Consider the following 14,915-nt stretch of genomic DNA (forward strand, 5'->3'; position numbering starts at 1 on the left):
TTTGGCATTCCACTGTTCCATCTGGCCTCTGCTTTTGGTTGATAGGAAAAACAAACCTGATCTGTTGAGACACTAATGAATATCTGCTTAAGGCTGTTACTTACTGGAATTATATCGAACAGATAATTCTGTAATTAACTTCGCTTTCTGTTTCTAAAAGTATTCCTTAATCATTGTATTTCCAAAAAATTCTTATTGAGATAAAAATTAATTGGAAATCATATCACACCAATTCAGCTTATCATTTTTAATGAGAGATACACCTGCTAAAGACAAAAATAATTTTGGAACATTTTATTTGTTTTCAAGGTATGCTCATGCATTAAATTGAAGCAAACATGAAGATAATTAATCTGTATTGTGAATGTATATTGCCAACTGTTTAGCTCTTCATAAGTTAATTAAAGCAGTTTCAATTTTCTAACTTTAGTGTAGTTTAAATAGTGACAAATTTAAAAGAAATTAGGAGGCTGCTAATTAGTTTGTCATGATGGTTACATGGCAAGCCATTGAGAAAACAACTTCTGGTTTTTGTACATTGCTATTTAGGCAGTCTTTATTGCACATATTGCACAAATAGAATGTTAGAGCAACTGACCATGAGATACATAAATAAATAGGTTGTTTTACTGGAAATAGAACTCCAGCTGGTTTAGATTTTCAAAATATTTTCAGAGACTCCTTTGGACAACTTCTGAAAGTTCATACATGTTCTATGACAGTTATAAAGATGCAAATTTCTGGAAGAAGAATTTTATACTAAATTGTTAATGTTGCTCCATTACAAATGAGATACTCAATAATCAAGAGAATAATAACCAAGAGAAGTTGCATGCTTAAAGATTTCCTTATAGTGCTTGCAGCCTTGAGGTCAAACATTCATGCTGTATTTTACTATATTCTGGAAATGTAATTTTGAGCTCTAAGTAGTGATCTACTCTGCTGACAGGGAAGTTTTGATGCTGCTTTAAGGTGCAATCACTCTAAAACTGGAAAACCAGAACGATTCTCCCTTGCTGTAAAGCAGGAGATATTGCCAGTTGGTGGAGTATTAGAAGCTGGAAAATCCATGAAAACCTCACAAAAACCTGCCTGCTCAGCATACCTGCTGCTGAGCCCCCATGTACCACAGGAATTGGCTCTGCAGGCAGGATTTCTAGATGCATTGCAAGCTGTACAGGTGGGTGTGTACATATTGTCTGTGTCATGATTGCTGCTAAGTTGCCTGACTGGAGTTTCTGCCAAATAAGTAAACTTTCATTCAACACAGTCTGTTTTTCATATTTAGAGTAAAAAAATGTCAAGGGCGATGTTTCCTCCAGTAACCTTTTCAGTTTCACCTGAAACCTCTAAGCACTTGTCAGTACTGTGCAGGCACAGCACGCTGCGCTGGGTGCTCAAGCTGAACTCCCAGCATACAAAGGCTCAGCAGTGCCACTGCCTGCAGCCTGGCAGAAATCCACAGCACCCACAGGGGGGTCTCCACTGACATTTCTGAACCTTTATTCCTGTTGTACTCCAGCAGGCTCTAACTGTCGATTCACAGCCCAGGCAGTTTCCACAGTCTGTCTTTGTATATTTATAACATACAACAGACTGTTCTTTGTCTACATGTTTCTAGAAATCTGAGAAGTGCAAAAGTCCTTGACACCAAAAACAGGTGCTGAGCACACTCCAGGTAAGTCTATGTCACTGAAACCGTACTCTCTTACAGACCATGCCAAAGCTGGACTGAACAATGAACTCATTACAAAGGGAAATGCCTGAATGGCCACGGCTTGGGTTGCTCCATCACTCAGAGTTTGGGGTTGTCTCCACATTTCCTCCATCATATTTGGTGATTTTACCTGCAGATGTCTTGTTTTCCTCACAGTAGGGCTATTAACTGGCTAGCAGTTATTCTGTGCTGAAGGTCCCTTCATCAGTCTTGAGCTAAAATAATGTCTTGGATATTGGACAGTCTCTTTGCTGCTTCATAAATTAGAAAGTCTAGGCAGCAGGACTGCTTTTGGCAGAATTTTCCATAAGTATAACACAGCTGGAAGTACAACTCTTCATGTTCCTTCTCATTAGTACTATTAGCTTCCTCTTTCTTAGCCCAAAGGACATATTTAGCTGAATATTTCACTCCTATTTGCAGCAGGCTAAAATTTATCTTCAAATGTGCCCAAAATTTACAGAGAATAATACTTTGACATGTATGATCTTGGAGAATCTAATCTTTTTGTCACTGATAAAATGTGGCTCTGGGCTCTGGGCACAAAATCCTTTCCTGCAATGAGATTTTCTTGTAAGCTTCACCAGTGATATTGGATACTTGGAAACATTTGAGAAGCAGCTTGACCTTGTTGCATTCAAGCTGTGCTCACTGGATTTGGATGAAAATCTGTTTAATACCTCACAAAGCCACTTTGAAGTTCCATCATGCCTACCACTGTTTGGGTTGTCCAGGGGCAATATCACTGCGAGTTTGACCCTGGGTCCAAAGCCGGCGTGCAAATTCATCATCGTTTTACTGTGGGAGCTAAAGGCTGCAGGATGGATTTTGGAGCTGCCTTTTAGCATCCACTGACCTAAGGTGTCAGCAGATCTGCACCAAGGTGCTCAGACATGTCTGGTTTCAAAGTATCTGGAGATTTCCCCCTTCAGCAGGGTGAAATATTGACTTGTACAGCTTTCTCCTGCAGAATGAGGACACTCCAGCCCACTGTGTGTTTATTAGCAGATGGGATCAGACACTACTCATCCAGGCAGTTCCTAAATCAATGGAACAGAGGATGAACAGCATATGGAGCATGCCCCATCCTCAGGCCTGGCATCTCCTGAGCAGTGTATATAGCCCTGGCTTTATTCCAAACTCTTCCATTTATCATTATTCCTGCCTGAACTGTGGAGGCTGCTATTCTCTTTTATCAAAAGAATTTCCTATCGGGCAACTGAAGTAAAGCAAGCAAAGAATGAAAAGAAAAGCATCCACCACTGCAAAGATGGAGAAATGTTTTTAAAATCACAGTGAATATCCAGGAAGTATCCTGAGAGAGAGAAAAGGATGCACAAGCTTGTGTGTGCCCTGGATGAGGTGGAACAACATACAATACGTCAATCACAGTTTTATATTCTCAGTTCATTCCTATAACCTGAAAAATAGGAATAAAAATTACAAGTTCAAGCACATACTCTGCTCTGGCAAAGCTGCTTCTGAAGCTGGAATTATTTGGGGTAACTTAGTTTGCTTGATTAAGATAATTTTGGGATGTGTTTGGCCCAGATAAAGAATGGATCACTTTAAATATGAAGTTAGCCCTCATGTTCAGGGGCAACTAATCTAGCTTTTGTGTATTAATGTGTTATAAATTACTGAATTTCCTGAAATGCAATTGATTTTATACAAAGAAGAAAATCTCTGTAAGAAGAATCTGCTGTTGTAGGTGGTTGTGCTTTCACAGTGATTTTTTGCTGCTGTTTTAAGTCCAAAAGTTCTAACACACTGGAAGTCTACTCATAATGTCTAATTTCTTGTACACTGTGTATGTGTGTATCTGCATATGAGGCTGGGGAAATGCTTACACAAGCAGAGATCATGCTTCAAACAACATTTTTTTTCAGCTCTTGTATTTGCTAAGCAACACCAATTAACTCTTACTCAAAATACCATTCCCACAAATAAAACTACTGCTATCTGCAGTTGTGCCACACTGCTCTTGCCACAAAACTCATCCAGGAAAGGCTCTTGTTTGCACTGCATCCATGCAGGTGCATTAACCTTCCCATGTCAACCTGTGTCTAATCACTCTTAATGTCTAGAAATTTCCATCTGGTGTTAATAGTGTTTCCCCACCATGGTAACCAGCAATCTAAGAGCACACCTGGTCTCATACAGATCAGGAAGACTTTAAATCAAAATCTTGGCAGCTGTTTGGTACATAGTAAGTGTTGTGCCTCCTTTATTTTCTTTTATATTAGAACAGGGGGATGTGAAATGAAACTAAAATATCAATTTGCCCTTGCAGTGTCTTCCCCAAGTCTGCTACACCAGTGATATCCCTGCTGGCTTTGAACTGAGCTTTTGAGACCAGAGTCTTTGATACGATCCTTGCCCTCTCAGTCATGCTGCTTCCTAGAGGAGTCCATGTCCCTGATCTGCTGACAGCCAGATTGCTATTTTTTCTTCAGCATTGTACTGAGGGGAGAAGTGAGTGACATTATGCTGTTTGCAGTGGGTTTTCTCCCCCACCCACCTCCCTTTTTAAAATTAATTATTAAACCGCGATGCCAGGGACAAATTATTCTTGGGAGCCGAAAAACTGTGATCCTTCTAATAGGCTTGGATTATTTCCAGCTGGTTTTAAGCACCTTTCTCCATTAGCTGGAGAGGTGATTAGCATGAAGAGCCTCCTGAGTGAAGTGTCTTTTTAGCATCTAAAGTTAGCTCTGGGGAGCAGGGCGGCCGAGCCTGGCATCAGGCCCGTGGCAGCAGCTTGGTTGTGCCCTCAGCCCATCGCCTTCTGCCCGGGGAATCGCCCGTATTCCCTGTTTCAGTAAAGCCAGGACGTGTCACCTGTGGGTTTGCCAGGGGACCCTGGCCAGGGACAGCACAAGGAACGGGGGTTAGGAACGCTGGGGAGCTGAGCCCCAAACCCACGCCACTACGCTGGCTCTCTACTTTATTCACAGAATCATGGAACCAGCTGGGTGGGAAAAGATTTCTCAGATTATCGAGTCCAACCTGTGGCCCAACACCATCTTGTCAATTAGACCATGGAACCAAGCGCCACGTCCAATCTTTCCATAAACACCTCCAGGAACAGCGACTGCACCACCTTCTTGAACAGCTTGCTCTGATGCCTTAATCAACCTTTCTATGAAGAAATTCTTCCATGTGTCCAAGCTAAACCTCTCCTGGAGCAGTTTGAGGCCGTTTCCCCCCGTCCTGAGGCTGGTTCCCGGGGAGCAGAGCCTGACCGCACCTGGCTGCACCCTCCTGTCAGGGAGCTCCAAAGCGAACACGCTCTGGGCAGCGCCCGGAGAACGCGGCGGTGCCGCGGCTGCGCCTCCTCGAGCGGCCCCGCGACACCCCCGGTTCTGGCCGTGACACCCCCGGTTCTGGCCGTGACACCCCCGGTTCTGGCCGTGACACCGCCTGCTCGGGCCGTGACACCCCCGGTTCTGGCCGTGACACCGCCTGCTCGGGCCGTGACACCGCCTGCTCGGGCCGTCACACCGCCTGCTCGGGCCGTGACACCCCCGGTTCTGGCCGTAACACCCCCGGTTCTGGCCGTCACACCGCCTGCTCGGGCCCCGCTCTGGGCGCTCCGGGCCGGGGCCAGTGGGGGCGCAGCGCCCCCTCCCGGCAGTACCGCCGCGGGCGCTGCCGGTACGGGCCGCCGCTGCCGAACCGGGCAGGATTCCCGTGGGAAAAAATCTGTGTAATTTGCGCCGTGTGTTTTAATTGTTCTTTCTTTAATTACTGTCTGTTTATAAACTAGAGACGGGTCCGCGGACAGGACGGGCAGCGCTGCCGCCGCTCAGCGCGGTCCTCCCGCCCGCCGGGGGCGCTGCGGCCGCCCGGTCCCGCCCTGTCGCCCGAGCGGCGGTTCCCGTTCCGGGCGAGGCGGCGGCGTTGGCGCCGGGATGGATCGGGAGCTGCTCCGGCAGGCGCTGAGCCACCACGGCCCCGCGCTGCTGTCGCTGCTCCGCGCCGAGCAGCACGACAACCCCGACTTCCGCGGGCTGCTGCCGCCGCCCGGGGCCGCCCCGGAGCCGCCTCGCGGGGCCCCGCCGGCCGCCTGGTGAGGGGCGCCGGGGCAGCGGCCGGGCGGGCCGTGAGGGGCCGCGGGGCGCGACTCACCGCGTTCTCCTTCCCCCAGGAAAGAGAGGGCGAGCATCGACACCGAGATAATGCGCTTCATCGCCAAGAAGGCGGATCTGCTGTTCGCGCACTCGTGGAAACCCAACGGGCCGATCGAGGACAGCATCGAGGAGAATGAGGGTGTGTGAGTTGGGGGCGGTCGCTCTGTAAGGACAGCACTTGAATTTGCGGTGTCTTTAGAAAGAGGCTTAAAATTTGTCCTGTTGATTTTTATAGGCTATGCGTAAGCTTCCTGTTAGCACAGGAAATCATATCTTCACGTGTTTTGCTGTGGTCAAATATTTTGTGATGTCAGGGTGCAGCTTGGCCGTTTGTAACTGGCTGTGCCCTTGTTGCAGAGTGTTACGCTGTCATGCCACCCCTGGAGAGGTTCCTGGAGGTGCCCAGGGAGGAGAGGAGAGAGCTGTTCTTCCGCGACATCGAGCGGGGCGATATCGTGATTGGGAGGATCACATCTATCCGTGAATTTGGCTTTTTCATGGTGTTGATTTGTCTGGGAAGTGGTGTCATACGGGAAATTGCAGATTTGGAAATCACTGTAAGATACAGCTTTGGTCAATAGCTCATTTTTGACATTTATTTGTTGCCTCTTGCATCTCTTAATGGAGTGGAAAGTGTAAAGGTGAAACAGCTTTGGGATGATGGGTAGTGGCTGATTTTGTGGGCATCTTGTGATACTTTGCCCAGCCAGTGAACACGTCTTTCACAGCATTGACCCACATTATTGGGATGAAAAGTTAATCATTTGTGGGTGCATGAATTTTTACTTGAACCAAGCCATATTTTAAGAATTGCAGTTCTGGTGTGCATTAAGCTTAAAGTGATCTTTTTTGGCATGCTCTTGGGGAGGAAAAAGGCCCCAACCCTATGGCTTCATTTATGACATTCCTGCTCTGTTGTGTTGCAGGCCCTGTGTCCTGTGAGGGATGTGCCTCCTCAAAGCAACCACGGAGATCCTCTGTCATATTATCAAACTGGAGACCTTATCCGAGGTGAGTAGCTGCAGAAGTGTCAGGAATGGGTTTGTCTCAGGTTTGAGCTGTTTCTGTGATTTTATCCCTCCCTCTATTATTTCTGCAGCTGCGCTCAAGGACGTTGACCGCTACCACGAGAAGCTGGCCGTGTCGCTTTACAGCTCAGCTCTTCCACCCAAGCTTTCCAGTACAAAATTGGGTGTGATCACCTCTGATGACTTCCCACTGCACTATAAGTAAGGATGTGCTGTTTGCCTGCCCTTGCTGGGTGCAGTCAGGGTGTCTGAAGAGCGTCTGACAGGCTGGCTGTCCCTTAAACTCCTCAGTGGGCTTTCTCATTTAATGGGCTGATCACATCCTCCTTGTTGTTCCTCTCTTTAGCATACTTGTGTCTGGATGTGTAGGTGTGGTTGGCTTTTTATCTTCTTTCCAAAAATATAAGGAAAGCAAAAGGCAGGGTGAGGTATCTCTTGCTTTTGGATGGTGGTAATAAACAAATTTTAAAAACCATGGGAGACTGGAATATTAATTCTTAGCATTTTAAAATTCCCCTTAGAAGATGGGGACTTAGCTGTCTGTGATATTTGTCATGTTTTTGTATGTCCTGGCAATAAGGGGTGGATGCTCAAAGAGGTTTCAGAAGCTCACTTGGGGTAAAGGACATAAGGGTCAGAAAATAGCAGGAAAATACATACCCGTAAAAGAGAACAGTTTGTGAGCAGTATACAGATACCATATGGGCATTTTTATTCTAAACATAAGCGTGGTGAAATAGGGTACAGAGCCTGAGGTCTCATCTGTGTACATTGGTGCTGTTTTGAAGGCGAAGCCTGGAAGTTGCCAACACAGGAGAGACATTTGAAGAGGTTTTGCATCGTTCCCCAGGATTTGCTAATCCATCATTAGTTGAATATTTAGCAGAAAAACTGGGACTAAGTGAGTCAAATCCACCGTCTTTGCTGAGAAGTCTTCAAATGTAAGTGATTTTTACATTGTTCCTCTCCTGTAGCTCTGTGGAGATTATTTTAATCCATTGAAATAGTCTTGTGAGTGGGACACTTAAACCTTTTACATTTTGACTTGCATGACTGCAGCGTACACATCCTTAAATATTTAAAAGCAAGAGTCTTTAGATTTCTTTAGAGTAAGAAATTTGCATTTGAAATCCTATTGCTCTGAATAAGCAAGACACCTTACCAGACACAATGTTTGATATCAGATACTTATGGAATATTATTGTCCTGTTAGCATCTGTGGATTGAAATGCAGGATGTTTAGGTTTTAATGTCTTCTGACAGATGTTTATTCACAATGTTTATTTTACTAACAGGTTTGACCACTTTCATAAAATAAGAGTCAAATATATGCAATGATTGATGCTGTGACCCCTGTGTACATTAGGCTCAAAGCAGGTGTGGACTTTGTATGTTTTTGTTGAATGTACTGCAGTTGTACTGGTTCAGTTCAGCACTTCTAGAATGGTTTGTTAAAAGCTGGTTTCAGAAATATGAAAGAACAGGCCTGACTGAGGGAGAGCAGTAAGGCATGGACAAACAATATTTCAGTTTATTTCAGCTGCACTGCATACTGTAAGCTTAACTTTGTAGACTCAGACAGCCAGCTTGATGTTTTTATTTGTTTTTTCCTTAAAGTAAAAATTTCAGCGAAGAAGATTTTGCCCCTGCATTGAGGAAAAAACAGTCTGCATCATGGGCCTTGAAATGGTATGTGATACTTCTTCTTGTCAAAGCTTGTTGTTAGATTGGGTTGCAGATTATATTTCTGCAAAGAAAACAGCATTGAAACAGCTTTTCCACTGCATGTGTAGCAATGTAACCAGATTATTATTGAAAATAAACCTATCTGCCAAGTGGCAATGTGACAGATAAAGTCCTGAGATTCAGTTCCAAAATGTGTGTCAGGTTTAAAGGAGTTGTTCTTAGAATGCTTTTAATATCCTGACCCATTCTAGAGTTGAGAGCAAGATTTGTGATAACACCAAGCACACAATTTTCTGTTTTATAATTGAGTGTTGAATGACCTCATACTTGTCAAGTCATTTAAGCCTCAGACTGTGGATGTAAAAAGTGTCTTTGGAAAGTTAAATAGAGCAGCAGCTCTGGATATTTACTTTTGCTTTTACACTGTCCAGTGCATTTGCAATGTTAATTGCAGAAAAGATGGCATATAATGTTAAGTTAAATTTTAATTTTAAAGAAGAGTCTGTAATGAATTGTTTTAAAAATCAACTTATATCAATTCTCTTCTAATAAGTTAATCTCTTGGAAAATGTACAAGAAGTGTTCAGGGAATATGAAATGTAAAGCCTCAGGATATTTATGTGAGGTGAGCTGGTTTGAGCGTGCACCATCTGCCCATGCCACCTTGTGCCATTGCTCTAATGGGGATTTTTAGCTTTGGATATAATTAAGCCTGTTCAAGGTTAATGGTAGTAGATCACACATAGTTTTAAGCAGAAAATTACTTAAACAGTAATTCCATAAATGAAAAATAATGTCATATAGTAGCACTGTCTAGAGAAATGCTCTTGAATGCCTTAAGATATTGGATTAAAGACAGTACATTTTTGTGGCATTAGGTCAGTATCACCTAACTGAAATTCCAGTGTGAAGTACACAATAACAAGGTCAGGTTTTAACCTGTTCCTTGCTTGGAGTCATAATTTGTGAGTAATAGAACAATCTGCATAGACTAATTGTACGTACTATTTTCTAAATATTTTTTCTCCAGTGTAAAGGCTGGGGTGGATTATTTTAAGGTTGGGCGCCACGTGGAAGCCATGAATGAGTACAACAAGGCTTTGGAAATTGATCCACAAAATGTTGAAGCTTTGGTTGCACGTGGAGCTCTGTAAGTCTGCTTCTTTCACTTTTTTCCCCTTTTGTGAAAGAGAAGCATCACTGTTTCATATGCAACTTTCTGTTGTTCTAGGTATGCAACCAAAGGAAGTCTGAACAAAGCCATAGGGGATTTTGAAGTTGCTTTAGAAAATTGTCCTACCCATAGAAATGCAAGGAAATATCTGTGTCAGACCCTTGTGGAAAGAGGCGGGCAGTAAGTGTTGGGGTTACGAGTTTGGTTGGTTGTTAACAAGTTTTCTCAAAATATTTTTTTTAATACCATTTTAGTGAAGACACAAAATGGCATCTTTCCTTCCTGGCTATGTGTTTAAAGAAAAATAAAAGTCCTTGGAAATATCTCTCCTTGTGTAATTGGTTTACACTTTGTCCTCTGTCCCAGTTAAAATGCTGGCAAAATATTTGAGATTTAATCCTCGATATCCTTTTTAATCCTTGATACCCTATGCAAGCCTGGTATCCTACCAGTGAAAAAATCCTGTGAATTGTTTGAATGTATTCCAAAAGGTTTAGGATTGTTTGGTTATTTTTAAGTTTTGTAACAAAATTATATTCTGTTACTCTGCTGAAATATTGGTGACCCACTCTAATGCAAAATTTTAGTTTTGAATATTCAGGGAATAGATTTCTTTAAGCCCTGTGATAAGAAGAGAGAGAGAGAGTATTTTTGAAACTGGAATTGATACTTAAAAGAACAGTGTTACAGGTCAGAATTAGGAGATGCTAAGGTCAGAAATACTGGTTTTTGTTGTTAGTGAGGTGAGCTGAGATGATAGAGGGGGTCTCAGAGGGATACAGTGGTAGTGTCATAGTGATAATAAGAAATACTTGCAAATAAGAAATAGCTGTCAAAATGTGTGTCCTAACTGAATATGAATTATCACTTGAATTTTAGGTTGGAAGAGGAAGAGAAACTGCTAAATGCTGAAAGTTACTATAAAAAAGCCTTGAGCTTGGATGAGACTTTTCAGGAAGCAGAAGAGGCCCTAACAAAACTCCATAAGCACATGCAGGTGATTCTTTACTTTCTTTTCATATGGTGCTCTCAGTGACAATAAATGAACATCAAAAATCATACTAAATCCTTTGAACAGGGAGGGGTTAAATTGCTGGTTTGTCTATTCTCTGCTTCCCTACTCCACAGTAAATGTTTTCTAGTGAGCATTATGGCTGTACCTACCAGAAGAAAGGTACCTCTTGGTGACCTCACAGTTTTGGGATAGTAAAGAAATGTCAGACAGTGGAGACAGGGAAAGAGCAAGGCAGGGATAAGAATAGCCCATCACACAGCATGATTAATGAGGTTAATTTAAAACATTCTGTGAATGCAAAAGTTCAAAGTGTAAAACACTTCCCCAAATCAAATAAACATTGTTACCACAGTCTGGCTAGACCCTTGGTCCGTGGGGTTATTAGAGAGAGTATCACCAGGCAAAGCTGAGGCCCAGGGAGCTCACATGAGAGGGAAATTAAAAGGTAATTTGAAGGAAAACAGCAGGAGGTGGAGGGTGGGCGGGCAGACAGTTTGAATATCTCAGCTTTCTCCTCTGTTGTCTGGTGGGTTTTCTCTCTCTTCCCTTGCACGCGGCATGTTTCCCAGGTGAGCCTGCTGGGTCTCTCTGCTAATCTGAGTTGTCATCTTTTCCCTTTTATTTACCTCCTTTGCTCGTGTTGTCTTCCAGAGTGGGTCAAAGAGTAAAATAGAGCACTGAGGAACAGGCTTGTGTTGTTCTGTGCTCCTGCATGTGAGGATGTACACAGGCTGGGGTAGATGGCCTTAGTCAGCAGTTCTTCAGTTGGTGGAGCCATAATGCTGACAGGATGTGTGGAAACAAGGGGGAAGAGGAGATAGGACAATCTGATAAAACTGAGCTACACCAGAGATAAAGAGGTGTAATTTGAGCAGTACCTGCATTTGGCCGCTTTAGAAAGAGGTGTCAGTTAAAAGGATGAAGAATATTCTCTGGAAGTAGGAGATAAATGTTTCTCCTTAGACATTCTCCTGCGGTCATTGATGCAGCAAAGAATATGAGAGCTGCTATTTGTTGCTATGCATGGCCTTGGCTGCAGTGAAGGGTTTCCATTATTATAGCTGTTAAGACAGTTGTTGAGCTTTGAAAACTATAAATCAGACTTCCTGCTCAGTCTGAACAGAGCTTCTCTGTAGGGCTGCAAGTGACAGAAGTCTGATCTCTTATGGACTTAAGTAGTTTAAGGATTATTTATCTACTTAGATGCCCTCCTGCATTTACCTGTAACTTAGTACAGAAGTGTGATACTGTCCCTGCTGTGTAGAATGGCTGAAATAACTGCAGTGTTTTCCTGTAATTCTGATTATGTGTTTTTCTCCAATGCATTTCCCTCTGAACGGAACTGTTGTTGCTGTGCCTGCGTCTGGTGCTGCTCATCACCACCAAACCCCTGGAACTTGATTTCTTGCGTAAACTATGCATCAAACTGCTCTGTGAAATTGTTACCAAACGGTTTGTATTCAAACATGGCCAACTTGCATTCATCTTCAACTGGGCTCTGCCGTGTTTCTCTTGTAAACTACAATAATGATGACACTTCCCCTCAAACTCTTCTCTCTGTTTTGGTTGTTTGGGGGTTTTGTCCTTATTTTTCTACGTGTTGGTAATACTGGGGATTTTTTGCATATTCTGTCTATAACTTTTGGGCTCTATGCTTCCTGGTGTGCTGGATGGGTACCACTGCAATGACTGGTCAAATATATTCTTTAATGGAATAAAAACTGCAATATGGTCCTTAAATATAAACCTGTCACAATGGCCAATACCAAATTCCTGAACAATATTCATTTTTGGTCTGGGAATCCTGGTAAAACATTCCTGGTGTATACATTTGGATGGGGTTGAATGGGGGTTAATACCCATGTTAACACTACTAATGTAATCTTTTTTATGATGCTTGGGTTCAAAAAAGAAATCTTTGGAAATGAGGGAGAAACAAGCTGCCAAAGAAGAGAGACAGAAAGCAAAGAAAATAGAAACAAGTGCAGAAAAATTGCGTAAGCTCTTAAAAGAAGAAAAGAGGTAACTGTTACATTCAGTGTACTGGTTATGTGGCAATAAGTGCAGATGAGACTGTGATCAATTCATCTCAACAAACAGCAAGCTGGGGAGAACTTCTCCCTGGGTAAGCTGCTTTTCCCTCAGAATGTTTTTGTGGATAGTGTCCTTTAGTGCATAGAACCTTTAATGGAGATGTGTGTGGAAGAGAAGTTGTTTAAGGAATATTTTGCAATGTGACATTTTTGCAAAGCATAATGCCACGTGAAATTGGGAAAGAGGGCTCTTATAACAAAATGTTCAGTGGATTTAATTTGTTGATGAAGAAATGACATTTGAAATTGTCATGTCAGTTAGCTCAGTTTCTGTTCCCACCTTACAGCCCAAGCTGGGGTATGCAGATTTGCTTTCTATGTGTAGTTTTCACCTGACACTGAAGGTTATCTCACAGGTTAATTATTTTTTTAGGTTGAAAAAGAAAAGGAAAGTATCGACTTCCTCCTCCTCTTCTTCTTCATCCTCCTCCTCCTCATCATCATCAAGCGATTCTTCATCAGATGTATCAGCTTCTTCCTCCTCCTCTTCCTCTGATCACAAGAAACATAGGAAAAAGCGTCGGCATAGATCTGAGTCTGCTCGCAGCTCCAAAAAAAGCTCATCTAGAGCTTCTTCCCATTATAAAGATCAGAATAGGAAAGAGGAGTGGTATTCCCCTCCAGCTGATACCTCTGCTTCCTTTCTTAACCAAAGTTTTGAAGTGGAACAGCTGCTGGAAAGGCAGGACAGCGTAGCGTGCCCAAAAATGGAGGTAAAAGAGAAAGACAGACACTGTTCTTTTTCGAGGACTCCAGGTGATGATGAAGACACTTTTGGAGGTAGGTCTGAAGATTCAAGAGATTCTTACAGTAGCTCCAGAAGTCAGCCAAGTCATAGCAGAACTGAAAAATACAGTAAACCAGAGAGATTTTTCTCCAGTTGGAGAGGTCCTTCAGGTTCGTATCATAAATCAGATTATAAACCCAGGATGCATTATTACAGGAGATTTGAAAGGGATGGAGAGTGGAGAAGGGAGCAGTTTAAGAGACATGGCTCAGGTCAAGACAGGTATTACATGTCCCCAGGGTCTGACTATTCCGGCAGGTCAGGGGGGAAGTACAGGTCATATTCTAGCAGCTGCTCACATGAAGGTGACAAAGGTTGTGATAGTGACAGGCGGCATAAAAATGAAAGTGAGTCTAAGAATAGAAAAATCAGTTATGAAGACACTGATAAAACAAAGGAACCAGATGAAGAAGTGTCATTAAATGGTACAGAAGAAGCAGCAAGTGGTGTTAAAAGAAACCTGCCTCAGAACTTAGTTAACATTTTTAATCAGATAGCTGAGTTTGAGAGGGAAAAAGGAAGCAAGCAGAAGAAACAGTGAAGTACCTGAGAATACACTACTTGGATGAGTGTAGTTATGTCAACTTTTAACTTAGCATCTTGTGAGGAAATGCACACAAAGTGTGAGAGAAACGCAGAATTTTTTCTGCATTTCAGAATGTCAAAGAATTCTAAAAGATCATATAGTGGAAAGAGATGGAAGAATATCTTATATAAAATACCAGTTATTTAAAATACAAGTTTCCTGTGCTCTTAATTTGAGGTGTTCCTGTACAATATTCTGTCTGATGGGCTGAAATCCCTTGATAACCCTGGGTGTAGTTAGCTGTGCTCACATGAAATATGCACTTTAACAGCTGGTATTCCTTGTCCCTGGGGTACTATTGACTGTTGATATTCTTCTATCAAACCTAACTTCCAGCTATAGAAAAGGGATAACAGAAAGAAGTCATGTGCCATCAATGTATATAGCCCATTTGATCATTAAATTTTCTTAGTTTTTCTTAATTTTTTGTGTCTGAGTTTTTGTGAATGTTGCTGGGATGTTTCATCCTAGTGCACTGTTACATTTGCTGTCTACTCCATGGAACCCTGCTGTGTCTGTGAAGACAAGTGTATTGCATGTTCTCTGAGAGTAACGTGAAAAAAAAAAACCCAAAACCACAACTTGAAGCAGAAGAGCAAGTTTTGCAACACCATTTATTGTCTAGGTAAGCTCAAGTGTGAACCCTTGGTTTGAGCTGTGGGGGGGATTTGCTTACAAGTGCTTGGAGGAGTGCTT

At 42.7% G+C, this 14,915-nt stretch overlaps 1 protein-coding gene across 1 annotated transcript; it reads left to right on the forward strand.

Annotated features, from left to right (window-relative positions):
• The first annotated feature begins 5,614 nt into the window (after positions 1 to 5,614).
• On the forward strand, positions 5,615 to 14,641 carry TTC14 (tetratricopeptide repeat domain 14). Its single transcript, XM_041405916.1, has 12 exons — positions 5,615 to 5,789; positions 5,868 to 5,989; positions 6,208 to 6,407; positions 6,777 to 6,861; positions 6,950 to 7,079; positions 7,667 to 7,819; positions 8,496 to 8,567; positions 9,595 to 9,714; positions 9,796 to 9,918; positions 10,618 to 10,735; positions 12,666 to 12,775; positions 13,220 to 14,641. Exons 1-12 carry the CDS (start codon positions 5,632 to 5,634, stop codon positions 14,172 to 14,174), a joined length of 2,346 nt encoding a protein of 781 aa, XP_041261850.1. The 5' UTR covers positions 5,615 to 5,631; the 3' UTR covers positions 14,175 to 14,641.
• Positions 14,642 to 14,915: the final 274 nt, after the last annotated feature.

The sequence above is a fragment of the Onychostruthus taczanowskii genome, unplaced genomic scaffold (assembly GCF_017590055.1).
Source record: "Onychostruthus taczanowskii isolate IOZ18803 unplaced genomic scaffold, ASM1759005v1 scaffold24, whole genome shotgun sequence".
In the NCBI taxonomy this organism is placed as follows: domain Eukaryota; kingdom Metazoa; phylum Chordata; class Aves; order Passeriformes; family Passeridae; genus Onychostruthus; species Onychostruthus taczanowskii.

What these genes read in the sequence shown, in the direction of transcription:
- TTC14 (XM_041405916.1), top strand. Translation starts at nt 5,632, where the DNA reads ATGGATCGGGAGCTGCTCCGGCAGGCGCTGAGCCACCACGGCCCCGCG. An exon ending in AACTGGAGACCTTATCCGAG is followed by an intron (nt 6,862 to 6,949) that starts GTGAGTAGCTGC and finishes TTATTTCTGCAG; the next exon opens with CTGCGCTCAAGGACGTTGAC. An exon ending in TTGGTTGCACGTGGAGCTCT is followed by an intron (nt 9,715 to 9,795) that starts GTAAGTCTGCTT and finishes CTGTTGTTCTAG; the next exon opens with GTATGCAACCAAAGGAAGTC.